The 26,334-nt window shown below is 47.8% G+C and overlaps 2 protein-coding genes across 3 annotated transcripts; one reads left to right on the top strand and one right to left on the bottom strand.

Moving 5' to 3' along the window:
- Positions 1-561: 561 nt before the first annotated feature.
- Positions 562-7,856, top strand: Gatd1 (glutamine amidotransferase class 1 domain containing 1). Of its 2 annotated transcripts, none has more exons than XM_051193389.1 (8): positions 562-679; positions 2,710-2,786; positions 3,693-3,798; positions 3,901-4,008; positions 4,853-4,947; positions 5,426-5,519; positions 5,703-5,814; positions 5,938-7,856. In XM_051193389.1, exons 1-8 carry the CDS (start codon positions 616-618, stop codon positions 5,942-5,944), a joined length of 663 nt encoding a protein of 220 aa, XP_051049346.1. In that variant the 5' UTR covers positions 562-615; the 3' UTR covers positions 5,945-7,856. The 2 variants fall into 2 exon arrangements, with proteins under 2 accessions (XP_051049346.1, XP_051049348.1); XM_051193391.1 differs by lacking the exon at positions 562-679 and adding an exon at positions 691-856.
- A 1,343-nt stretch (positions 7,857-9,199) lies between these two features.
- Taldo1 (transaldolase 1) lies at positions 9,200-18,291 on the bottom strand. The gene is made up of 8 exons (XM_051193380.1): positions 18,124-18,291; positions 14,925-15,048; positions 13,492-13,599; positions 11,901-12,032; positions 10,402-10,577; positions 10,101-10,298; positions 9,816-9,961; positions 9,200-9,399 (listed from the first exon to the last, which is right to left on the bottom strand). The coding sequence occupies exons 1-8, from the start codon at positions 18,218-18,220 to the stop codon at positions 9,367-9,369; spliced, it is 1,014 nt and encodes a 337-aa protein (XP_051049337.1). The 5' UTR covers positions 18,221-18,291; the 3' UTR covers positions 9,200-9,366.
- Between the last annotated feature and the right edge of the window lie 8,043 nt (positions 18,292-26,334).

Below are 26,334 nucleotides of genomic sequence, written 5' to 3'. Positions count from 1 at the left end.
CCATCAGGAACCCCACATTCATGTGGTACAACATAAGGAACAATCGCTTTGGATATAGGTTGGCCTCCCCAGACCATCTGGCCTTTACTCAGGAAACTCAACATCAAGCCTCAGAGGCGTCCAAAGCTCAGGAAGTGACTTTCCATTCTCCCCAGGTTTATTCAAAAGTCCCGCCCACATGCGACCCACCTCCGTTGCCCCTCATCCAGTCGGGTCTGACCGGTCTTCGCTCCCAGACAGTATTCAACTTGCGGGCACAGTCCCAAGGCGCGGTAGCCCTGTGGCCGACTCGGACCCTAACGTCTGCCCAGCCCGCTGTGCTCAAGTAATGTGCGTCTGAGGGTCACAAGTCTGTCCCAACCGCCAGCAATCGGCCTTTAACGTAAGCCGCCCCGCCACTCGCGTACGCTCGTTCCGTCCCCCAAGTCCTTGGGCACGCACATGCTGCCTTTAATCTGCAGGCGAGTTCCGCCTCCCAACTAGGCACATCCTGCAGGCGAGCCCCGCCCTCCGATCCATGCGCACGCGCATTACACTCCCGCGGCAGGAGGGCCCCGCCCCACCACGCCCCTGGTACATTAGCATCAGTCCCTAGCATCAACCGAGTCTGCAGCCATGGCGTCGGAGCGGCTGCCCAACAGACCGGCTTGTCTCCTAGTGGTCAGCGGCGCTTCCGAAGGTGAGGCGCGCAGGGTAGCTGTGTGGCGCAGTGGCCTGCCGTTCTGACTCCAGGTCAACGTTTGTACCTGCGGGGTTGGGATCCTGGGATCCTGCACCTGTTTCCCCGCGGCAGGCCTGTGTTGTCTGAGCCAGCAGACAGGGTGGCCAGCGACTGCAGAGATGACCCTGTTCCCAGGTCAGCTACAGGGGCTCGGTACTCTGTCCACCATTCCTGCCTCTCTGTCCCTGATCCAAGGCCTATCTTCACGCGCCTTCAGGAAGCGATCCTGAAAGGGGTTGCTCGTAAGAGCTGCAAGAGAAGGGGCTCGCACACAGAAGCGGGTCTGCTGGCCATGGGTTCCAACTGCTCAGTGTGTCTGGGACGCTGGGTAGATGATTACTTCACGGGTCTTTAAGGAGCAATCTGGCCCAAGATAGTCACGGAGGGGGTTTCCCTCTCGAACCAAACCGTATTTAACATCTCAAGCAAGCATGAGCCTGCAGGTACCGCGGGATTTTCGAGTGATGGGCCCCTCCCTGGGTTGCACAGAGAAATGTACCAGGTGGAGATGGGAGGGGCCTCAGGGTGCTGCTCTGCCCTGGAAGAGAGAATTGGGAGAAAGTACACCTGCTTCTAGGTAGGCCTTACTTGAGAGTTTCGGAATGAGGGATTGAGGAACTGGTAGAGATAATCTAGGATCGTTCACTGAAAATGTATGCAATCATAAAAGTAAAGAAGCTGAGCCTATTGGTGAGTATCTTTATTCCCAGCACTCAGGAGGCAGAGGCAGATAGATCTCTGGGAGTTTGAGGCCAGTCTGGAACTCATATAGCAAGTTCCAGGCCAGCAGGGCTACATAGTGAGATCCTGACTCTAAAACTAAGCCAAAATAAAACCCACAAACCAAAAGCCTAGTATAGGAGTTGGAGGCAGGAGGATAAAGAGGTTAATGGCTACATGAAATGCTGTCTCAAAAAAGAAAAGGCCGGTGATGGTGGCCCACAGCTTTCGTCCCAGCACCCAGGAGTCAGGCAGGTGGATATTTGTGAGTTTGAGGCCAGAGCTAGTTCCATGGCAATCAGGGCTACACAGAAAAACTTTTGTCTCAGAAAGAAAAAAAAAAAAAAAAAAAAAAAAAAGCGTTTGAGAAGGATAGAGAGAGAGAGACTAATGAAGCCAAAGGCTTGTGCCCTTAGGTTAAACCAGCACAGACCACTGTACCCACCTCAGACCACTGAGGTGGTGTGAGTTGTGAGTCTCTGCTCCCTAGCCGAGGGGAGGCTAGACTGTACCCATAAATCATCTTTAATCTTGTATTTTTGAGACAGAGTTTTTGGTGTGTGTGTGTGTGTGTGTGTGTGTGTGTGTGTGTGTGTATGGCTGTGCATTGTGGATGCCTTGGAACTCATTCTGTAGACTAGGCTGGCCCCCCAACTCACCCGGGGTCTGGAGTCAAATGAGCTAGGCAAGCTTTGTTCCTTTTTGAAGTATTCTTGATGGGCAGAAGAGTGAGAATAGCATTGTGGGGGCGGAATCTTACACTCTTAGGAAAGTGGGACCCTGTAGGTGTCTTGGGTGTGGGCAGTGCCCCAAACACCATGCTGTCCTGCTGCCTTTACTAATATGACATGTCCACTATTGCCCTCCCCAGGCCATGGGGACCTTGGATACTGGTGAGTCTGTAGGGGATAACCCAAATGTTTGCCTTTGGGATGCAGCCAAGGGTATAGGGCTGTTGGTAGACAGTTAAGGTGGGCTGGGGGCCTGAAAGTAGAGGTATTAGGTCAAGCAGAGAGCGTGTTGTGGGAGGCTGCAGCACCTGCAGGTCTTTCTGGGGCCAGAGGCCAAAATTGGCGGAGTAATAGACCTGCTGTGGACATCTCAGTTACATATTTCTGAACCTGTCCCCAGGGTGTAGACGCTGGGGTGGGTGAAATGGACTGCTCCTAAGGCTGCTTCTGGGACCAGGATAGTCCCCAGGAGCACTGAGGCAGTCTCCAAGGAATAGGGACTGTCATGCCCTTGCCTTTTGAAACCCTCTCTTGCAGGCGTATCAGCCCAGTCCTTCTTCCATTGTTTCACACTGGCCAGTGCTGCTTTCAACCTACAGGTGGCCACCCCTGGGGTGAGTACAGTCACCCTTCTCCAGGGAACCCCTGAGAGCCTCTCCTTTTTTGGGGGGTGAGGCTAGGAGAGTATAGAGAGCCCACTATACCTGATAGGACCAGGACGGAGCTACACGCAAACTTGGTGGGATCCTTAAGTCATGGTTCCACCTCGCTGGCCTGTGACTGCCTGAGTTAAGGGAGCTCTTTTCGTTGTGACCTGCACTTTTGCAGGTCTGTAAGTGAAAGATAAGACTTGGTCCTAGCATGCAGGTCCAGCACAGATCCTCCTAACAGGAGAGTGTGATGATACCTTGGTTTTACAAATAAAGCTTGTCTGAAGATCAGAGGATGGAGCTTGCCAGTAGCTAACCATAGAGGCCAGGAGGTCTGTACAGACAGACAGGAAGGGAGATGGGCTGGGTGGAAATAGAAAGGAAGATGGGCTGGGTGGAAATAGAAAGGAAGATGGCTGGGTAGAAACAGGAAGTGAGTCGGCTGGGCGGAGACATTACAGGAGAGATTCTTGATTCTGGCATTGTGATCTTGTGAACATCAGATATAAATGGGTCACAGCAATTGTGTGTTGTGTATTTGTATGTTTTGAAGTCACAAGGTGGGAGGGGCAGTTGTTGCTACTTTATAATCAGGAGAGTGGGCCCCATGGGTGTAGTGATCCTGTGGTAAGACCTTAGCATTTTGTTGTACTGGGCTCCTGTACACTGGTGGTTTGGTTCTCTAGGACTGCCTTGTATTTGATTTCTTTCTCTGGCCACTAGAGGCTCCCTGCCTGACCAGCCAGTGAAAGGGACTGAGTGGGCATTTGGGCCCCAAGGGATGTTTTGAAATCTGATTTTCTAAGTTCTCTGTCCAAATGTGGGGGAAGAAGCCACTACTGACCCTTCACCTAGGCTCTGCTTCTACAGGGAAAGGCCATGGACTTTGTGGATGTGACTGAGAACAATGCACGTTGGGTACAGGACTTCCGCCTCAAGGCTTATGCCAGCCCTGCTAAGCTTGAGTCCATAGACGGTAGGTTGGGAAAGTGACAAGTGGGAACTTCTAGCTAGTGGGTCCCTGTGAGGGCCTCCGTGTCTGGTCATACCCTTATTTTGACCTGTGGCTTCCCCCTAGGTGCCAGGTACCATGCGCTCCTGATTCCCAGCTGTCCTGGTGCCCTGACTGACCTTGCCAGCAGTGGGTCCCTGGCTCGGATACTGCAGCACTTCCGCTCAGAGAGCAGTGAGTGACAAAAAACTGGTGAACAGGCTAGCAGGAAGATGCCTGGGTGGGGAGTAGGAGGGAATGACCAAAACAGTGGGTGTCAAGGAACTAGAGGCTAGGTTAGGAAGGCAGATATGGAGTGGATATTGAGTACAGAGTTTAGGATTCAGGGCCGGGCATGCCTGGTGATTGCATTAGCCCATCAGATGGGACTGGAGAGCTGCAGTGGCTCTGACCTGCACAAAGATAAGTTTGCTCTGTGTCCATGTGCACAAGAGTGATCTCACTAAACATAATGTGTGTGCTATTAGTCTCTGCACCATGAGCCTCTGAAGACCAAGACAGGGCTGATGACCATGGCCTCTTAGCCCTTTCCATGGTAGGTTAATCAGGATGCTACCTGGATTCCTGGTGGGAATTGGCAACATCTATTGTGATAAGCACATCTGTAGACTAGGGCAGGATGCTCATCAGAGACCAGAATGCAGACAGGCTCCACGAAGTGTCCTTTGTTGGTGAGAGCTGGCCTTCTGGGCTGAGACAAGAAGCAATTGTTTCCAGCTACCTCAGCCATGGGAATACACTGGCCATTAAGTTGCCTTTGGGGAAGAGCCAGGGTTGCCCCATTGCATTGCAAAGCAGGATATCCCCTGGGAAACCACCCCCAGATGCACAGTGGCTTCTCTGCAGTTTGAAGCAAGCAGAACTCCATACTGGGAGTTCTGTGTGTCTGCATGTGTCTTAAAACTGAGGCAGCGTCGGCTCTAAGTAAACTCTAGTCTTGAAGCATCCACCTTGTGGGAGGGGACACTTGGAGGGGACCCTACCCATCCAGGGCCTCAGAGTACCTTGCTACTTTTAGAACCCATTTGTGCCATTGGCCATGGTGTTGCTGCCCTGTGCTGTGCTACCAATGAAGACAGGTCCTGGGTGTTCCAAGGCTACAGTCTGACAGGGGTGAGTGTTTTCATGGACAAGCCAATGACCTGTTCCATCCTATCTTCTTACCCCTACTTGAACCAGGAAGAGATTCCTACAGGCACTGTGACCTGCCATCCCCATACTGCTAAAGCAGTTCTCCCCTTGCCCATGTGATGTGTGGCCAGGCAGAGCCTGGGACCCTCTGGGGTGAGCCTCAGCCCTTCATATGAACATCATGAAACCCACAAAGGGACTCCTTCCAGAGAATACCAGTCCATCTCATTTTGGTCACACCCATGCCTTGACGCTGGGGGAGCAATGCACATTGAGCAATAGTGGTTTAGTCTTCAAAAGATGACTGAGTTTTGCCTTTTCCCGTCTTCCCCTTGTGGTAGCTGAGGCTCTTGCTTTGATTTGACCTGCCTGATCCCTTGGGTTGGTCTTGGGGACAGTAGGGTACTGGGCAGGGTAGAGCCACTAGCTGGTCTGACTCAGGACCTGCCTTTTCTTTCAGCCTTCTGTGTACGAGCTCATCAGAGCGCCTGACTTTGCCCGCCTGCCGCTTGTTGTTGAGGACTTTGTGAAGGACTCTGGTGCTGGCTTCAGTGGTGAGCGCAAGTTGGTGCCCTACACTTAGATTTGTGGGACTATATGCTGTGTCTTGGGTTGGTGTCTTAGGTCCTGCATATACCCCTGTGGCAAATGGTTCACCTAGACAGGCTTTCCTCAGTGGGTGGGAGTGGGACTAGGTCCAGGCCTTGTGGGCCTAAGGCTTGTGCTTTCTGTCTTAGCCAGTGAGCCCGACGCTGTACATGTGGTGCTGGACCGCCACCTGGTCACTGGCCAGAATGCAAACTCTACTGTTCCTGCTGTCCAGAACCTGCTCTTCCTCTGTGGCAGCCGGTAAGGCTCCTGTGAAGGGGTTTGGGTGGGTTCTGCTTTGTGACTGGCTCCCTCTGCTGGACAGTTTTGTCCGTGATTCCCTGCCTGCTGGTGCTGAGTCTGGACTCTGTGTTCATCCTATAGGAAGTGACTTGGATGCTGTCCCTGATCCTGGTGGCCTAGAGACAACAGCTGAACTCACTGTGGCTTCTTCTGTTGGTCCTTACCTGATGGGGCCCTCAGGCCTCCCTCTGGACCTTGTGGAATGCTGGAGGCCTCCAGGAGTTAAGACTTGTAGAGTATCAGTTCTAATGCAGACTGAACCTCCTCCCTCCATTCCCAGCACATAGTGTGGAACATCTGGACTGGTCAGGCAGTTCCTGAGAACTGCAAATTGAACATTGCAAGAATTGTCCATGGGAGATAGTCAGCTGTGTGGTCTTAGGATGGGGTGTTGCTCTTCTATGGCCCTTTGGCTATTCCCATCTCTTTAGCTGTGGGGACTATGGGGAACTATGGGGAAGGGACTGACGATTGGTGCTTGCTCTGAATTCATCTTGCCAAAGGCCTAAGCAGGCAGTAGTCTTGCTGAAGAAGTCCGCCCTTGCTTGGCCTGTGGTTTTTAATGCAATAGAGGCCCCAGCTCAACCTAACATCGTCCTGAGCCCTTGGAATAGACATAGTGATGTTACCCTGCCCCATATGGCATGGAAAAATATTAGTGTCACAATTTGATATCCTTAAGACTGCTGTTACCTCAGTCTGTCCAATGGTCTCTGGCTTACAGAAGCCTCAGCCCAGGTATTTATTCCATCTACTCCTCCTAGAAGGAATGGCCACAGATAGGCTTGGGCTATATGGAGTAAGAATAGCCATGACTCCCAGGTCTGATATGTCTCCAGGACCTGATAAGGCTATGTGGACATGCTTGTTTGCTGTCAATCCTAGGGCACCTGGCCTGGCCTGGAGCCTCCAGTGAGTAGCCTTCTAGCCCTAGAATAGAACCTTCCACGTAACTTGGACCTCTGAATGCCTTTTGGCGGTTAATAACCTTTAATGAGGAAAGTCTAGAACCAAGTGGAAGAAAGATGCACGAGAGCCCACCTGTCCCTGGATTCCTCCCTGGCCTTGCACTGCCCCCATCTGCCATGTACACTATGACTATGTAATGATAGATACTCCTGGACAAAACCTGTGCCTTAGGCTTGGCTGGTTCAGGCACAGGTTAGGTGGTCTGTAAACAAATATATTTCATACACGTCTTGAAGCTTCAAGTCCGAGGTTATAGTGTGGCAGGTATGCTTGTAAGGGCTTCCTGGCTCCGACCTCTTTACTTTGTACCTGGTGGGAAGGGTTAGGAGCTCTCTGGAACCTTTTCAGAGGTCACCAATTGCTTCATGAAGCCAAAGTCCCACTTAACACCATCACCTCAAAGATGAGGTTTAGCATGAATTAGGGTACAGCTTCAGACACTCGGGAGGTGACACCAAGCTGATGGTGTTTGAAAGTTTGTAATTGGCTGGCTCTACACGAGCTTCATGTTCTGTCTCTCTTTGTTTTTTTGTTTTTGGTTTTTCGAGACAGGGTTTGGAAACTGTCCTAGAACCTGCTCTGTAGACCAGGCTGGTCTGGAATTCAGAGCTCCATCTGCCTCTGCCTATTGATTGCTGGGATTGCAGGCCTGTACCACCAGTGCCTGAAATCTCTCTCTCTAAGACAGGGTTTCTCTGTGTAGCCCTAGCTGTCCTCAACTCAGCCTCTGCTGGGATTAAAGGCATGTCACCTCTGCCTCTATTCTATACTGAGGCATCACATAGCTGTAACAGGTGAGGTGGACTTTGATTGTGTCAGGCCTCTGCTCTAAGGGTCTTCCCACTGCTCAGTCCTAGGTGGAGAAGGGGACAGCAGGCTGGAGAAGAGAGAATGAACAAAACCCTGGCAAAGTGGCAGCTAAGCTCAGGGTATGTTCACACATTTATAATTACTCAAGAGAAATGAAACCTTGAGGCCTAGAATTAAAGGTGTTTGCCACTGCACCCAGCTAGTGGTTTCTTTACAATGGATATCATCAGTTCAGTCAAGAATTTGGCCATAAATTCTGATACAAAGTTGTTTGTGGTGACATACACCTTTAATACCAGCAGAGACAGCCTGGTCTACATACTAAGTTACAAGACAACAAGGCTATGTACAGAGACCCTGTCTCAAAAAAACATGAAGAATAAAAAGAGGTTCACATAGCATACATAATGCCTGGCCAGTTTCCCTGGAGTCCCCAGGTTGGAAAGACTCAAAATCCTGATAGCCTTTCAGGACACTCTATTGCTAGCTCAAAGGGTGAAGGTTGGGCACAAGGCTCTGCCTATATGTGGAGCATGCCAGCCTCAAGCAGCATTTGCTCCCATAGGCTCTCATCCTCCCTGGAAGTGGTAGAGTATCTGTGGGTCTTCATCAGGAAGTGTGAACCTAGCAGTGATAGGTTGCAGAAGCTGTTCTCCACTTAACCATCCAGGATGGGGCTAGACTGCCCAGACAGGTACTTAGCCCTAGAGCCACTAGTGGAATTTTGGAGAAATGAGCCTGGGAAGTTGCTCTCTGATGCCCCTGAGTAGGAATCCATGGGGTCTTTTTCTTTTTTCCTAAAACACTGATCAGGAAGTCAACCAGCCTGCTGTGTGTCTGTCTTTCTTTAAAAAAAAAAAAAAAAAAAAAAAATGTTTATTTTAATTTCATGTGCATTTGTATTTTTGCCTCCATGTATGTCTGTATTGAGGGTAACTCCTAGAACTGGAGTTACACTTTTAAAGATGGTTTCTATGTAAACCCAGAACTCAGTACGTAGATCAGGTTGTCTTCAGATGTGGACAATCTGGTTACTGCTCTACAGGTACCGGGGTTATAGGCATGTGCTCATGCCCTTTCAAAGTTGGTGTCATATACTGTGCTGTCCCCATAAGGTGGTGCCACTGCCCTCTAGAACCTGGCTACTACACCAAGCAGGGCAGAGCAGCTAGGTGGGAGAAATAAACTGCTGGCCTTTCCTCTCTTGGGCCACGGGCAGGCCTGGCTCTGGGGCACTATGTTCAGCAGTTGTCCCACCCCCAGCAGAGCCCACCATTTGTCTTTCAAACTGCTAGTGTACCCTATAAAACTAGGCAGGGGACAGGGACACCAGGTACAGAGGGAGTTACTGGATAGTCTTACCACCAGAAATCAAAGACCACTGCCATCTAGTGTCCGAGTGGTGGTCCAGTGAGGCTTTAGAAGATGAGGGTGAGGGCCACAATTACCTGGGTCATGCTGATAGTCTGGGGTTCATAGCCCAGTCTCAACCAAAGTCACAGCTAATACTGGGGGCAACTGGCACTTAGGTAGATGGTGACAAAGACGGTGAAATGAAGCAACATAGGAAAAGCAGCTGCTTTAATTAGACAAAATTTCACATAAAATCAGAAACCTACGATTCATCCCTTCTCCAATCACTAAAAAAATGCAAGATTCGTCACAAGCCATGTGCAATTAGGAGCCAGCTCAAAGGCAGTGCAGGTCTGGGGTCCAGCCTCAGGTGCTGTGCTACTTTCCATTCTCAGCGCTGAACATTCGTTCCTGGAAATGACCAGAGGTAGTGTCATGTCAGTCCCCTATTTTGCCAGCCCCTCACTGCCTGGAAGGCCCCACACAAGACCCACCAAAGTCCCAGTATGGCTTCAGAAACTAGTTGGGACCCATGCCCTACCACCACCACATATATTTATATCTACATACACATCATCACTGCCTGGCCCTAGTCTTGTTTCTTGAGATAGTTTCTCTCTCTCTCTCAAGTGCTTGGGCTAAAGATGTGTACTACCATTCCTGGCCCAGGCTATTGAATTTGTGATCCTCTTGCCTCATTTTCCAGAATGATGGAACTAGAGGTATGGGCTACCATGCCAGGTTCCTTCAATAAGTTTCAACTCTGTACCAACTTGGCCCCTGAATGAAGGAGAAAAGGCCCAAATGCTGCCCACACAAAAACTCACCGTGAGCATCCGCTCTAACTTTATAGCATCAGCAGCAAACTTTCGGATCCCGTCTGAGAGCTTCTCCACAGCCATTTGGTCCTCATTGTGCAGCCAACGGAAGGCCTTCTCGTCCAGATGTATCTTCTCCAAGTCACTGGTCTGGGCTGGGGGATACCACAGCTCTCCATGCCTGCCTTACCCTTCGACTCATAATTGTCCCTCAGCCTAGGCTGAGTTTCTCCCATCTGGGTCAGGCCTTAGCTCCGCCCACACAGAGGTCCTTATAGGGCCCCTTGGCCTTACCCGCTTTGACGGAAAGCACAGGTGCCAGCTTGGTGTTATCCTTTAGCAGCTCCCCCAGGAGCTTGGGTGAGATGGTGAGGAAATCGCAGCCTGCCAGCGCTTTAATCTCACCAGTGTTACGGAAGGAGGCGCCCATGACAATGGTTTTGTAGCCAAACTTCTTGTAGTAGTTGTAGATTTTGGTGACACTCTTTACCCCTGGAGGAAATATAGGCATGTTCTAGGATGGCCCCAGAAGTGCCCTGAGCCCTGCTTGTCAACACTGCAGATTCCCTGCCCCGTGATCTTAAAGATAGCTCACCAGGGTCCTCTTGGGGTTCATAGGACTTCTTGTCTGTGTTTGCCACATGCCAGTCAAGGATGCGCCCCACAAAGGGAGAGATGAGTGTCACACCTGCCTCAGCACAGGCCACAGCCTGGGCGAAGGAGAAAAGTAGCGTCATGTTGCAATGGATGCCATGCTGCTCCTCCAGCTCCCTGTGGACAAGATGGGCAGGGGTGTTGCTAAGTAAGTGCTCTGGCACCTGTTAAAAATAAGCTTGAGACTCAGCAGGGTGAGTCTGCACAAGGACTGACCAGGACTTCCTCCATCATAGCCACATTGCATATAAAGGCCGAGTGTCCACATCTGCGCCAACACTACAACCAGAGTCCCTCCCCTCATCAGAGCTCTCTGGGTTCTACTCCTAGGCTAGCAGCAGTGGGTCATTACCAAGGGTGATTAGGACCTTGTTCTTCCTGGAGCTACACTGCAGCAAGCCCAGTCTCTCTCCTGAGAAGCCCCTTGGCCCAATACTAATTCCTGGGAAGCACTCTCCTCCACTACCATGTGGTTGAGGCCAAGAGCCAAGTCTACGCCTAGGCTACTTCAGCCACAGTTCCCTCCCCAGGGGCAAGCTTCAGAGGTGCCTCCACCACATAGCTACTTGTGTGTCCAAGCACAAGTGTAGTTTATACCACACTGGCTCCGCCAAAGGGGAGATAGGCTCCTCCTGACTATGTGACCCAGTAAGCCTGCTTCTTTGTATCTGCCCACAAGAAAGGAAAACCCAGGTCCATAACAAGATATATATGTGTTCATGCCTTTATTCTTAACAGCCCCAAAGTGGTAACAGACCCCAATGCCCAAGAGACAAATGCAAAGACACAATCCACCACCAATTAAGTCGAGTCAGGAAACAATGCAGACACTAGAACATGCTGAATGAGTCAGACACAACAGTTCACATATGATCTGCATCTGCTTATATGAGATGTCCAGAACAGGCAAATCCAGAGAAGAAAAACCAGTGGTTCTAGGTGGAAAAAAAGGAAATATGGACAGAAAGAACTCTCTGCTGCCCAGGTCTTAGAATGGCCAGGACTGACTACTTTAGAGGAGGCATCATAGAATAGAGTGACTGTTTTTACCGTTTTGCATTCTTTTCCACTTAGAGCATGCTATTTATATGACAATTAGTTTCTTTAAAATGTATGTAAGTTTTGGCCTCACTGTCCCAGAGGAGATTTATAAGACAAAACCTGGAAGTGTAAGAAACGCATTCCTGGGCCAGGTGTTGGTGGAGCACACCTTTAGTTCCAGCACTCAGGAGGCAGAGTCAGGCAGATCTCTGTGAGTTCAAGGCCAGCTTGGTCTTCAAAGAGAGTTCCAGGACAGTCTCCAAACTGGCACTATTTGAGCTGACGCTGGAGCAAAGAGGGCAGATGTGTCTCAAGAGCCCCCAACTTCAGACCCCCAGAAACTGGAGCCTGCTGCTCAGGAATAGAATCAGAAGCTTCCTCCATGTAGGGAATACTTACTTTCCAGCCTGAATTCCCTCCCAGGTTGAGGACAACTTGATGAGAATTCTGTCCTTGCTGATCCCAGCTTCTTTGTAAAGCTCAATGAGGCGCCTGGCTCTGGCTACCATTGCATCCTTATCAAAGGAAAGCCTATAAAAGCAATTATGCCAGGTACTCAGATCATACAGGACATCACCAAGGGAGCATGTCAGAAACAGGGTATTCTGTAATGAGCAGCTCACTGGGCAAACTCTTCCCACTCCCTACTCTAGACACAGAGCAACTTGAAATACAATTTCAGAAGCAGGCCTGGTGGTCAAACCTTGTAACCAGCACTCAGGAGACAAACAGGAATTAGGAGTTCAAGGTCAACCTGTGCTACAAGTGACACTGCCTGGAAAGACAGGCTCAGTGGCTAAGAGCACCTGATTTTGCAGAGGACCCAGTTTTAGTTCCTAGCACCAATATAGCAGCTCAGAAGCTTGTTTAACTTCAGTTCCAGAGGATCTGATACCATCTTCTGGCCTCCACAGGCACACATGTAGCATACATACAAACAAGCAAAACACTCATACACATAAAATAAAAATAAATCTTTGAAGAGGAGACTTTGTCTTAAAAATAAATAAAAAGCCAAACCAAACAGAAAAAAGGGAGTCAGAGTTGTGCTGAGTTGGTAGAACACTTGTTTATCATGCACAAAGCCTAAGTCACATACACTAAGTGGTGGTGTACTCTTACAATCCCAGCAGAGGAAAGTGCAGGACCACATAAGGTCAAGGTCATTATCAGCTACATAGTAAGTTTGAGGTCAGCTGGGGCTACATGACACCCTGTCTCTAAATAACATTAAAAAAGAAAAAAAAAAAAAAAAAAAACCCACAGAAACTTTAAAATAAAAGTAAAAACAAAAACTAAAATTAAATAAAACCTTACAAATTTTTGTTGTTTTTTTGAGACAGGGTTTCTTTGTGTAGCCTTGGCTGTCCTGGAACTCACTATGTAGAGCAGGCTTGCCTCAAACTCAGAGATCCCTGGCCTCTGCCTCCTGGGTGCTAAGATTAAAGGCATAAGCCAACACCACCCCACTTAAGAAATTTTCATGTTGCAAATCTCTGTGAGTTCAAGGGCAGCCTGGGGTCTACAGAGTGAGTTCCAGGATAGCCAAGACTGTTTCATATAGAAATCCTGTCTCGTTCAAGTTGCTAGGTATATTGGCACAAGCCTTTCATCCCAGCATTTGGAAGCAAATGCAGACAGATCTCTGTGAGTTTAAAGGAAACCAGCCTGGTCAACAGAAGTGAATTTCAGGACAGCATGAGCTACACAGTGAGACCCTATCTTGAAAACAAACACACACAAACACACACACAAAACCTAACAACAAAATCACCAAATTTTTGGACTTCTTAGTGAAAGTATATTTTCATAAAAGACACAAGACTCAAGATCAGCCATTAATCAGTATCTAGGCCATCAGCTCTGTAGTCTTCCAATATAAAGTATATTATACCACTGAATGAGTGTGGAGAGTAACAAGAACAAACCATCTCTTCAGCCACTGATGCCACCAGGATGCCTGCTGCCTCCCGACCCTATCCCCACCTACCTTGCATCCACTTCTGTGGATACACGGCCTGGAATCTTCTTTAGTATTTCTGCTCCAAACAGCACAAAAAGTTTATCAATAGCATTTTTAATTTGCTCCTCTTGTAGCCTGAAATTCAGAGGGAAAGCTGTGTTAGAAACTTTGAAGGCTTTGGGGAATCTAGAAGACCAAGTCTGACTCTTTGACCAAATTTCTTTCCCTTCAGCCTTCCTACCATTGGCAGGAGAGCATATGCTACTTGTTTTTGCTTTGTTTGAGACAGGGTCTCTATATATAACAGTAAAACACCCATAAAACATGCCATCTTGACCATTTTATAGTTCAACAGTGTTAAATTATATTGTTGGGAGTCATACTACCATGATCTTTAGAGCTTTTTCCTTTATTTGGATTTAGAGACAGGGCTTCTCTATGTAGCCCTGGCTGTTCTAGAACTCACTGTGTAGACCAGGCTGGCCTCAAACTCACAGAGATCTGCCTGCTTCTGCCTTCCAAGTGCGGGGATTAAAGGCATGTGCCACTGCCCCCATCATAAAATTATATTTTTATGCAATCCCAAGAAATGATACCCCCAAGAAAGGAGAGTGAGATGTCTATCTCCCTAATTTGACCACACACTGCATGTATGTATAACATTATCATACCTCATTAATATTATAATTACTACATCAAAAAGGACTACACATTTATGACCTGTGATAATGTGGAAGAGGTAAAACTTTAGGAACAAGAAAAAGAAAAGATAGGAGGCCAGCACAGTGGCACCACACAATGTTATCTTAGCACTTGGGAACTGTATTCGTTACACTTGGGCAAGCATTCTTAAGAGCAGCCTGGCTACACAGGGATACCTTGTCTCGTACAAACAAGAAGCTAAGGACATGGACAAAGAGGCAGAAGGAGGAAGATCAGAGATTGTGGTGATGGTTGTACCAATGCATAATTTACTAAAATTCATTAGCCTGTTGTTAAAAAGTAATGACAACTGGGCAAGGTGGTACATTCCTTTAATTTCAGCACTTAGGAGGCAGAGGCAGGTGGATCTCTGTGTGGCTAACCTGGTCTACATAGTATGGTCCAGGACAGCCACGGCTGTGTAGACCCTGTATCAAAAAGAAAGAAAGAAAAAAAAAACAAACAAACAAACAAAAAACAACAAGAAAAACATCCTAACAAAAACCAAAGAAAGAAAGGTATGGCAACCAGAAGGCAAAGCATGGTTGTCAGAGTTACAGACCCTGTCAAAGACAAGAACCTGGAAGGCTGGCAGTGACATCTCAGCTAAGGGGGTCTCTCAGTGGCAAGCCTCAGAGCCATATAGACAGTAAGCATACCATACAAATCATGTCTGGATGAACAAAAGACAGAGTTGGATTGGGAGGGAATGGCCAATTTGAAGTAGGACCTGCAGAGCTCTCATTACCCATACTCACCCACCCAGCTTCTTGCCGTAGGCAATGGCCTCTTCCACCAGCTCTTGGTAGGCAGGCATCTGTGCTGCAGCCAGGATCAAGGATGGGTTGGTGGTGGCATCCTGGGGCTTATACTCATCAATGGCTAGGTAAATACATTTCAAAAGCATGCAGATGGTTAATCTTGTTGTCAGATGGATTGGACTAAGAAACATCTAGATCTAAATTACCTCTGGGCTTGTCTGTGCTTCCAGGAGGATTAACTAAAGGAGAGACCTGCTCAGAATTTGGACAGCATAACCCATTAATAGACTAGGGGCCCCATGGAATAAGAGGAGACAGTCTGCTAGCACAGGCATTGTCTCCCTGTTTCTTGTTTGCCTGAGAGGAGCTGCTCTGTTTTACCTGTGACCTCTCCCACACAATAGACCTTAGAAACTGTAGGTCAAAACAAATCATCCCTCCCTCTAGTTTTCTCTAAGGTATTTTGTCATAGTGACCAGAAACGGCTTTCACCAGAGATGGGGAAGAGTGCCCAAGTGGATCACAGTGACAATGCTCACAGCAGATCCAAAGAGGCTGGCTTCCATGTGAAGTCAGTAATCAATGCCAAACACTTGAGCTGGGTACAGCAGCACAGCCTAGCTCCTAGCTCAGATGACTGAGAATTTATGGCCTGCCTGGGTTTCAGAGCAAGACCCTGTCTCAAAAGACCAAAGCATGAGCTAGGTGTGGTGGCACATGCCTTTAATCCCAGCACCCTGGAAGCAAACACTGGAGGATCTCTGTGAGTTCAAGTCCAGCTTGATCTACTTAGTAAGTTCCAGATCAGCCTACATAGTGAGAGTGTCTCAAAACAAAACAGACCACCAAACTATATTGGTGTGTGATTTTTTTTTAAATTTGCAACATTTTTTATAGTAAAGCTTAAAATGAAACAAATTTAGCTAGAGTTTGAGGCCAGCATGGTCTACATAGCAAGTTCCAGGCTAGGCAGGCCTACACTATGAGACTCTATCTCAAACAAAGCCATAATAAGCAACAACAACAACAAAAAACAAAAACAAAAACAAACAAACAAAAAAAAAAAAACAAAGCTAGGGCCCCCAGAACAATAAAAGCTGATTTTTTAATCAGCAAGGGAAATGTGAGGATGCTGAAAGAACACACTTCACAGGTTTGTCCTATTGTCCTAGAGCCAGTAGGGGGCGCACTAGTCCTAAACCACTGACAGGCAAGCTGACGCTAGCTTCAGTGCTTTTTTGTTGTTTGTAGTGGGGAGCACATATTATGCCAAGCTGTATTAGCTCTTTTAACATATTAGGGTTCCCCCCTCCTCAGGAATTCAGAAAAGCCAACGAGCCCCTGTCAGTTCAGCTATCCAATGCCTAGTTGCCAGGACATGAGCTTGCTTAACTTTTTTTAAAACTTGTAACTGCCTTAACCTCCCCAATGTTGAGGTTACATTACAGGTATACACCACTATGCCCACACATCTTCTGAGGATAAGGAGATAACTCTGTGTCCTCATAGTGCTAATATAAGTCTACACATTATGAAACTGCTGTAGAGATAAACCACAGTAGGCCTGGTCTGCAGGCAGCACAATGCATGGCTCCCTGGTGTCTGCTTCCTGATTTGGACATCATTAGGGAAACTAGGCAAAGGGTGCATGGGCTACTTTTGCAACATCTCGGGAGTCTGTAATTATTTCAAAATAACAAGTAGGGGAAAATGTGATCTGGAGTGGTACTGGCTTAGGTGTGAATCCACTGAAGGGTGCATAGACCCAAAGGCTGCAGAGACAGCTCAACGATAGAGTACCTTTTTTAGTAGGTGTGATGCCCTGGGCTTGATCCCTATCCCACCCCTACAGATGAGCTTTAAGGCCCAAGGCCCTTAAGTTTAATGAAAAATGAAGGAGGCAAATGTTCCAGGCATTAGAGTCCAGATTCTATTTTCGGGGGTGGGGGGGCTGTGACCGCCCAAGGAATTAAGGACCTACACCACACAATACAGACCTCAAATCGAATGCAGTATTTATAATTGTTTAATTTGTATATTAAACTACACTGTCAATGAATGTACTTTTGTTATTTTTGTTTGAGACAGGGTCTCACTATGTAGTCCTGGCTGGACTGAAATATGTGGATACCAGACTGGTCCCAAACATAGAGATCTGCTTGCCTCTGCTTTCAAATGCAGGCATGTGCCACCATGCCTGGACCTTGCACTCTGTGATCATAAACATTAGCCTGTAAGATCTGCACTACACACACACTGGAAAGACCTCAGGACTCCCAGATGGATTTCTGGAAGCTCCCTGACAAACCCACAGCTTCTGCCAGACAGGTTTGCTACTAGACCCAAGACAAGTCTGTCCTTCCTTCCTTTATATTTAAGCAGTCCAAAAATGCCTAATCACTCTCTCTCTCTCTGTGAGAGATAAACAATGTACTTACTCATGGGGAATTAAAGCCTGTTTCTCAAGTCACCGTGAGAAAGCAGAAAAGAGCAGAAGGTGCTTTTGTACTGGGCTCTCATGGAGCATTTCCTCAGAGTCTCATTTTCACAGCAGATGTGAAACAAGTTCAGCTATACGACTCTACAAGGCTGAGAGCTAGACTAGCAGTGCAAGCCTTTCTACCTATGTCTTCCAAGTTCAAGGAAATCTGAGTGCTGGAGCGGTGGCACTGCCTGATTCAGTACTATGAGGCTAAGACAGAAAGAAGGATTACCGGGAGTCCCAGGCCAGCTTGGACCACACTGTGAAACCCTGTCCCAGAAGAGAAGGAGGTTTGGCAATAGAATAAGCATTTGATTTAGTATGTGCATCTGGTCTGACTCCAGCCACACTGGGTACCCAGACGGTAACCAGCTGCCACCTTGGAAGGCCAATGCAACAGGCTGCAAAAGCAGGTGGTGTCCACAGAGGCCATCCCAGATCTGCAGACTGCACCGGCTCCAAAGCTGAGCATGTGTTATCGTATGCTGGACACCCAGAGTCAGCAGGACTCTTCCTTGGTCGGTCGCCTTGACCCACCGAAGCTTCGCAAGGGCTCCCAGGGTCACCAATAACCCGGAGGCCGGAGTACCTTGAGAGATTAGCCAATCCCGGCTCCAGCGCCCGCGAGGCCCCGCCCCAGGCACTCATAGCAGTCCTGATCCCAAAATTGGGGGCGCCTAGCTCATTCAGGGCGCATGCGCCGCGTCCTCTCACCGTTGAAGTCACCGGTGTCGGCCACCACGGTGGTGAACTGCTTGAGCTGATCCAGAGCGGATTCCATCCTCTGGCGTTTTACAGGGGATCCCGACATGGCGAGGAGCGTACGGCTGAGGCGGCTACAGGAGCGCGGCGATCCACAATGCCCCGCGCGTCCTGACCAATCGCAGCAAAGCTAGGTGAGGCCCCACCCCAGGAGACGAGCCCCGCCCTTGTACTTGGAGGCGGATGGTGTAGGCCACGCCCGTGTCGCAGTCCTTGTTCCCTTCCTCAGTAGTGCTTGGTTTTTTTCCACCGGTCCTGGGAGGGTGGAGCCCAGGTACGGTCGGCCTGTAGATCTGGGATGAGTAGAATGAACGGACAGCCTGTTTTACTGAGATGCGCTCTCTAAGCGTCAGCCCCCAACAGCTTGTGGTTAGATGAGACTCTGCAGTCTTCCACGCTCCAGAGACCCCCTTCCCCTACAAGCTGACAGTCTGAAAATCCTTCAGGTGTTCAACCGCCTGGAGCAACTTCTGGCAAAGCCACCAGTTCCCGCTTCCCAGATGGAGTGTTCCTGGTTTTGTATTAGGCTGCCTGGTGATTCCTCCCTTGCTCTTGATTCTGCATCTGAAAGACCCGCAGAGCGTGGACCTTCACGCTCCCACGCAGAAAAGGCGACACCCCAAATCACTCAAGAAAAGGCGACACCCCAAATCACTCAAGAGAAGCGGTCTCAATGCAAATAGATTTTTTATTCCAAGTGCACTGCGGTCCACAGTCATAGGACTGAGGACCTCGAGGGAAGAACTGAGACAGTTTTTATAGGGTTTACAACAAAGCCCACACGTAGGTCACTGGGGTGGGGGTTTCACAAACAGTTTACGAAGTCAGATAAGCAGTTAGTTAGCTCATTTTCTGTTATCTTACTAGGTCAAGATTACGTACTCAGGGGCCTGTCTGCCATAAACAGTAAGGCGTGTGACCTTGCCTATTTACTGGCAGAGGACAGGGTCTGGGATTTGAGGTTTTTAGGGCTTTTTAGATAGTATTTCTAAACTTTTAGCTTCCTGGGGTCATTGGAGAGTTAGGCTGTATTTTTCCATCCTTTCACATCTCTCTTGGAAATCTGTCCCGAATGAATAAGTAGCAGGTTGAGAATGTAGAGATGGAAGATGGCTCTTCAGTCAATAATAAGAACCGCAAGGACAGTTTTCTAACGGTGTTCTCACTCATTATTAATTTACAGTATTTTGAATATGCTGGCTCAAGTTATTATATACACATGTACGTCTGATATTATCTCTCAATATTTTGTTTACCATTTGTCCTGGTTTGCTTTCTATTGCTGTGATAAGCACCACGATCAAAAGCAACTTGGTGAGGTTGATTTCATCTTACACTTCCTGGTAACAGTCTATCACTCAGAGTTAAGGTAGGAACTCAAGAAAGAAACCTGGAGGTTTCTGCTTACTGGCTTGCTTTCCTTGGTTTGCTCGGACCACTTTCTTCTTTTGGTTGTGAGCTTGAGCCCTCTCTCCAGGCCTCAGCTCCTTTCGTGTACAACCCAGAACCACTTGCTCAGGGTTGGCATCACCCACAGTGACTGAGCCCTCCCATATCAATGATTAATTTAGAAAATGAGCTTCATGGTGGCACACACTTTTAATTCCAACAATCAAGGTGAATCTCTGTGAGTTCAAGGCCAGCCTGGTCTACATAGGGAGTTCCAGACATGCCAAAGGGAAAATGCCTCACAGACTTTCCTCCAGAGATCCACCTGCCTCTGCCTCCTGAGTGCTGGGACTAAAGGCATGCACCACCACTGCCCCGCTCTCAGTATCCTTAAAAGCAAACAACAAAAAAGGGGGGATGAGACCAGGTGAGGAGACTGGCCTTGAACTCCTGATCTTCCTGCCCCTGTCTCCCAAGTACTAAGATTATAAGCATGGGCCACCATACTTGACTTCATCTGACTGAAAGATAGAACTTAATATACTATAGACCACAGAGGCTTCCTTTAGGGTAGTGGTTCTTAATCTGTGGATCATGACCCCTTTTAGGGGTCAAATGGCCCTTTCACAGGAGTCAAATTTCACATACCCCTTGTATCAAATATTTATATTATGATTCATAACAGTAGCTGGGTGGCACATGCCGTAATTCCAGCACTTGGGAGGCAGAGGTAGGCAGATCTCAGTGAGTTTGAGGCCAGCCTGGTCTATAAAGAGAGTTCCAGGACAGCCAGGGCTATTACACAAAGAAACACTGTCTTGAAAAATAAAACAAAACAAACACCCAATTCATAACAGTATCAAAATTAAAGTTGTAAAGTGGCAATGAAAATAATTTTATAGTTGGGGGTCACTACAACATAAAGAATTGCATTGAAGGTTCAAAGCATTAGAAAGGTTGAGAACCATGGCCTGACTGGTCAGGCATGGGGTCTTAGCCAGGGCTCCAGCTGGTGGCCAAGAGGAGCTTCAAGACAGACTTCACCTTGCAGGCTGGGTACCGATTGCTTCCTTAGGATGGACCAATGGGCTTGGAACAATCTAACCCAGTTTCCTTGTGACTACTACTGTGGCCCTCTCTGCTTGTGCTATATTCAGAGTTTTAGAGGTAGAGCCCCCCACTGGCTCTGCTCCATTACCTATCCCAGCATACAATTAAAGAGATAAACAGTGGTGAAAAGCACAGAAAGACTTAATCAGCTTTAGGAAATGGTTCAATAGCCACCCTGTTGCTAGGGTCCCTCAAAAAAAAAAGTGGGGGGGGACCTAAAGAATTTGGGACAATAATGTTCAGAATCCAGGCTTTCTCAGCATGGAACCTGGATCATAACATCACCCCCTGGAAACTTAAAAGTCCCTTCCTAAGACTTCCAGGTAGCAGCATACAGTGTCTTGGCTGTCCTGGAACTCACAAAGATCCACCTGCCTCTGCCTCCGAAGTCCCGGGATTAAAGGTGTGCAATACCACTCCCTGTTACTTCTGGGCTTTCTTACAGAGCCTGGCTAAGAGATTACTGACAAGAACATGAGCTGAGTCAGAAGAGACCACACTGGAAAGCCTGCACCTCCCCGCCACCACATGGATAATGGTTTTCCCATGGCTTGCACAGATGGAGTTCTCTCGATAGTCTTTCCCAGCCTATGTACCCTAACCCCTTTTGAGAACCCAGTCCTGAGGCCCATTCAGTTAGAGAATTGCATTCAACTGGCTAGGAAGAGTAGTTGAATATTCAGGTGAGTGTCTCATAACCTTCTTGACCCTCTCCTTCTAAAGGAGCATCAGCAGTCAACAAGCATAACTAGAACTGGTAAAGATGGTGGCAGTTTGGCTCAGAGGATGGTGCTGTCACAGAGAAGTCAAACACTTACTATCCAATGAGGTTGGCAGGAAAAGGTGCAGTTCTTGCTATGGGGTGTTCTCATTCCATCCTTCAGGAAAGCTTATTAAGACAAGAAGTAAACAACTCAGGATAGCTTCAGGAAGTCCCAGAAAACAACCAGTTTCACTAGAGGGCAATTTCTAAGCTGTGAAGACTGTCTCTGCCTCACAATCACAGCTGCCTGGAAGAAGCAGAGACCACAGAGCTTCCTGGAAGAGGCTCAGATAACCCACCTGGAAAGACACTCTCCAGCACATTGAGTTCCTTGCAGACTGTCCATCATCCTCCAGATCCCCAGCTTTTGTGTCTTATCACCCTCACTGGAGTGACCTTTAGATATACAGCTGTCTTTTTTTTTTTTTTTTTAAGATCTTAAATGGGGAGTTTATTTAGAAAGGGGAGTGGGGGAGAAAGGAAGAAACATAGAGGTACTGGGAACAGAAGAGGAGAGAAGAGGAGGGGGGGAAGAGAAGAAGAGGGGAGTAGCTGGTGGCCAACCGAAAGCAGGAGAGAGAGAGGAAAAAGAATGAGATACAGCTCTCTTTGAGTCATTTCTGTTCCTGTAAGTTACCACAATAAAGCCAAGATGGACTCTAGTGGTGTCTGTACTTTTAAAATCTGTTGCCACTTCCAAATCTGGGGTGAGTAGACCTTTGTTTACATCTCCTCAAGAATAGTCTCACAACAGGGAAGAGGGGATGACACACATAACTGAACCTAAACCATCTGAGAGTGAATTGTCCATGGAAAATGGAGAGCAATCCTGATGGGGTTATCTTACTGTCTGTAGTATGGAGCAGCAAGCCTCTGGGCTGTGGTGAAGATTGTGTAGTGAGATATCCACCGCTCCACCGCTCGCACCTGTAGCAAGTGGGCATGGTCACAGGTGCAGACATGAGGTTGTGGGGAGGCTAGGTCTAGGGTCTCTGACCCCAGTTTGCTCTCTTGCTTCCTGGTCGGGTTGTGGAGAGTATCTGGGAGGCTGGGTGGCATCCGTGGACGGGAACTCATGGCAGTCATCTGTTTTATGTGTAAGTGAATTCTCCCCCAAACAAACCTCACTTAACTTATACTGAGTATAAGTGAATCTTGATTCCCATTCAATACGGCTGCTTTAGCCCTGCTATGGATGACCACTGAACTAGAAAGAAAAAAGAAAAAAGATAAGCTAAGCATGGTGGCTGACACTTGTAATCTCAGTACTTAGAGTAAGGCAGTAGTATTACAACAAGTTTAAGACCAGTGTGTGCTATATATGGATTCCAGGACAGCCTAAGCGGTAATGTTGTGTTTTGGTTTGGTTTGGTTTAGTTTTTGGTTTTTTGAGACAAGTTTTCTCTATGGCTTTTTGGAAGCTGTCCTGGACTAGCTCTTGTAGGCCAGGCTGGCCTCGAATTCACAGAGATCGATATGCCTACCTCTGCCTCCTGAGTGCTGGGATTAAAGGTGTGTGCCACCACCACCCAGCAAACTGTAATGTTGTAAGGGTCTGAAAATCGCTGAAGCCCCAGACTCAGATAGTATGCAAACACAAAGAGCATTTATTCTGCAAAAATAGCCAGCATGCAGGGATCGATTAGCCACACAAAATGGGGATAACAATCCAGAATCAAGGGGCTCAGGCCCTTTTTAAGGGAACTTGGGGAATTCTAAGTATGGTGAGCTAATCTCTGTTCTCATTGGGCAGTCAGGGAACAGTTGCATGGGGCGTATGTTGATTGGACAGTTCCACCCATTGTGAGCTTTTTTAGTCATGTGGTCAGAAACAGCCTTACCCTGTAACTCTGGGTCTCCCAGCCTTAGGGCCAGGTTTGAAACCGGTTAGCTGATTGGGTAGACTTGGCCGGGGACTTCCTGGACTCAGGCTTAGGTTATTATCTCCACTGTAGTTGTTCCTGTCTAAGATGGAGTCATATTCTGGTTGGTTTGCTTTTTGAGACAGGGTTTCTCTGTAACTTTCAAGTCTGTCCTAGAATCAGCTCTGTAGACCAGGCTGGCCTCAAACTCACAGAGATCCACCTGCCTCTGCCTCCCAAGTGCTGGAATTAAAGGCATGTGCCACCAACACCCGGCAGTCTTACTTTTCTTAATGAATGGGGTTCACCACATCAATGTGAGGATGCTCCCAAACTGCTGATGGAAAAGAAGATGTATTACAGTCTCTAAAGTAGTATGTAAGAATGCTGGCTTGTTTTAAGTCAACTTGACAAGCTAGAGTCATCTGAAAGAAGGGAGCCTCAATTGAGAAAATGCCTCCATAAGATTGGGCTGTAGGCAAGACTGTAGAACATTTTCTTAGTGATTGATGTAGGAAGGCCAAGTCCATTGTGGGTGCTACCCTTGAGGCTGGTGGTCCTGGGTTTTATTAAGAAAGAAGGCTGAGAAAACCGGAGGAAACTCAAGCCAGTAAATAGTGCTTCTCCGAGACGTCTGCATCAGCTTCTACCTCCAGGTTCCTACCCTGCTTGGTTGAGTTCCTTGCCTCACTGATTTTGATGAAGAACGGTTGACTAGTGAGTGAAATAAACCCTTTCTTCCCCCCAGTTGCTTTCAGTTATGGTATTTCATCACAGCAGTGGTTACCCTAAGGCAGTAAGGGTCAGAATGATGAGCAAGCTGTGCCATTGTTTGTGTGGCCTTTGCTGTAGAACTGATAAAATATGAAACTGAGTCAGGCAGTGGTGTGCACCTTTAATCCCAGCATTTGGAAAGCAGAGGCCAGAGGATCTCTGTAAGTTCGGGGCCAGCCTGGTCTACAGAGGGAGTTCCAGGACAGCCAGAGCTACACAGTGAAACCCTGTCTCAAAAACAAAGACAAGAAACTGAGACTCAGCTGTCTGTGCAGAAAGAATTTGATTATGTAAGACAGAAATTATGGGGAAAGGACCTGTGGGTGCTATTTTCCACACTAGTCTCTGAACTGGTCTGAAAGTGGGGAGGAGGGGACATAAGCTGAAGGCATTGGCTCTGTTTCATATGACTGGGGGTGACGCAATGGAAAGGCAGTGCAAATTATCTCTGCTAAAGTGCTCTTCCTGGGAAGAATTAGTGGGACAGGGAGAGCACAAGTTAGAAGTCATGGAAGACACCCCTCAGGCCCAAGGGAAATACATGACACAGTATTTAGATGGGGTTCTTAATTATGCTCAGTACAGGGAACCTGTAATCAGGAAACATTCCACATCTGAAATGCCTGAATTGAGGGAAGACTTAAATAAGTAATGAGGGGCTGAAGAGCTGACTCAGCAGTGAAGAGCACTCGGCGGCTCTTGCCGAGGACCTGGGTTTGGTTCCCAGCACCTACATGGTTCACAGCTGTTACTCCAGTACCAGGGGATCCAATGCCCTCTTCTGACCTCTGTAGGCTCCAGGCATACATATAGTGCACATACAAACATGCTTCTAAAACATGCATACATATAAAATAAAAAATTAATTAAATTTAACATAAACTAACAAGGGCACTGGAGAGATGGCTCAGTGGTTAAGAGCACTGGGTGCTCTTTCAGAGGACCCAGGTTCAATTCCCAGCACTCACATGGCAGTTCACAACTGTCTGTAACTCCAGTCCACCAATGAACATAAAATAAATTTAAATGCATTATTAAAAAAGAAACAGAGAGGAAAACAAAAAAAAAATTAACAAAACAATTTTAAAAGGCAGTGAAAGATCCTCCCACAGCATGGCTTGTGAGGTTGTGGTATTGGGTGTGGGGCTGGGATCAGTCTGAATTCCATGAAAGCACAGACTGAGTAATATTTCTACTCCTCCCTCCATGACACAAAGGCTGCATAATCAGAGAATAATCAGTTTTGGAAGGATTGGCTTATAGAAGTCATTAGAGGTTAGGATTCAGGCATGGTGCTCTCACACACACACACACCCTGTCACTTGGCTCAGGCTGTACCCTGGTCAGCATGCAGGTACAAAGGACCCCTTTAAAAGAAAGAACCTGCCCACTTACACTCTCTTTGCCCTCTCTTTCCTGCCCCTTCCTCTGGGTCAGTCAGGATTTTTTCTGTGTCCTCTTCTCTTTTGTCCTCTATCTGTCTCTGTGTCTTTTGTCCCCCCACTTCTAATAAAACTTCTCGTTTAAGCTCTGTCTGCCGGGCATGCTTATCCCTCACCTCTGTAACCCTCACATGCCATGGGATCTGGGATCTGCCAAGGTTCCCCTGGAACATAATCATAACATGAGGGATACTTGATCATCACTGACTGAGGTCTCCATGAATATTGGAGATTGGAGGACAAAAGAGGGAGGGTGTTAATGAAGTAATCGGGCATGGGAGAGGTAGTGTGCAATGGGTAGGGCACCAGGCCGGGCTTGGAGATTGTTGGCTCAGCCTGGGGTCTTTTCAGTAGCCTTGTGTGGCTCACAGTGTGCTGGATCAGAGCTTGTCAAAGCCAGGGAATCCAAGTGGTTACAGCAGGCCAGAGCATAACCCTAATGGAGCAGCAATAATCCCCCCTGCCAGATCCCTCAAAGATGCACAAAGCTCCAGCAGGAGGATACAGGATGGCTCTCAGGGAACAACTGTGTGTTATGGAGAGCTAAATAAGTAGAGTCTCATCCCTCTTCCCAGCCCCCAACCCCAACACTCACTTTTTACAGCAATTGATAGGAGGAAAAAAGATCTTTTGTGTTTCATTAGACCTTGCCCTCCCATCAGTTTGGATCAAACACAGCTAACAAGTGGGTGTGTCCAGCAAAGTTTCCACTCACCCCCCCACCACTACCACCCTGTTTTTTGAGAGAGGGTCACAGGTATTCCAGGCTAGCTTCAATCTTGCTGTGTAGCTGAAGATGACCTTGAACTCCTGACAGTGCCTC

This window comes from Phodopus roborovskii, unplaced genomic scaffold, assembly GCF_943737965.1.
Source record: "Phodopus roborovskii unplaced genomic scaffold, PHOROB, whole genome shotgun sequence".
Lineage (NCBI taxonomy): Eukaryota > Metazoa > Chordata > Mammalia > Rodentia > Cricetidae > Phodopus > Phodopus roborovskii.
Note: the sequence above shows the minus strand (reverse complement) of the source record. Positions and strands in the feature narration are given on the sequence as shown.

Coding starts and splice junctions, on each gene's coding strand:
- Gatd1 (XM_051193389.1), top strand. CDS start 616: ATGGCGTCGGAGCGGCTGCCCAACAGACCGGCTTGTCTCCTAGTGGTC. Junction 680..2,709: donor GGTCAGCGGCGCTTCCGAAG/GTGAGGCGCGCA, acceptor CCTCTCTTGCAG/GCGTATCAGCCCAGTCCTTC. Junction 5,520..5,702: donor CTCTGGTGCTGGCTTCAGTG/GTGAGCGCAAGT, acceptor TTTCTGTCTTAG/CCAGTGAGCCCGACGCTGTA.
- Taldo1 (XM_051193380.1), bottom strand. CDS start 18,220: ATGTCGGGATCCCCTGTAAAACGCCAGAGGATGGAATCCGCTCTGGAT. Junction 12,033..13,491: donor TCCACAGAAGTGGATGCAAG/GTAGGTGGGGAT, acceptor TTGCTTTTATAG/GCTTTCCTTTGATAAGGATG. Junction 9,962..10,100: donor TGTGCTTTCCGTCAAAGCGG/GTAAGGCCAAGG, acceptor GGTATCCCCCAG/CCCAGACCAGTGACTTGGAG.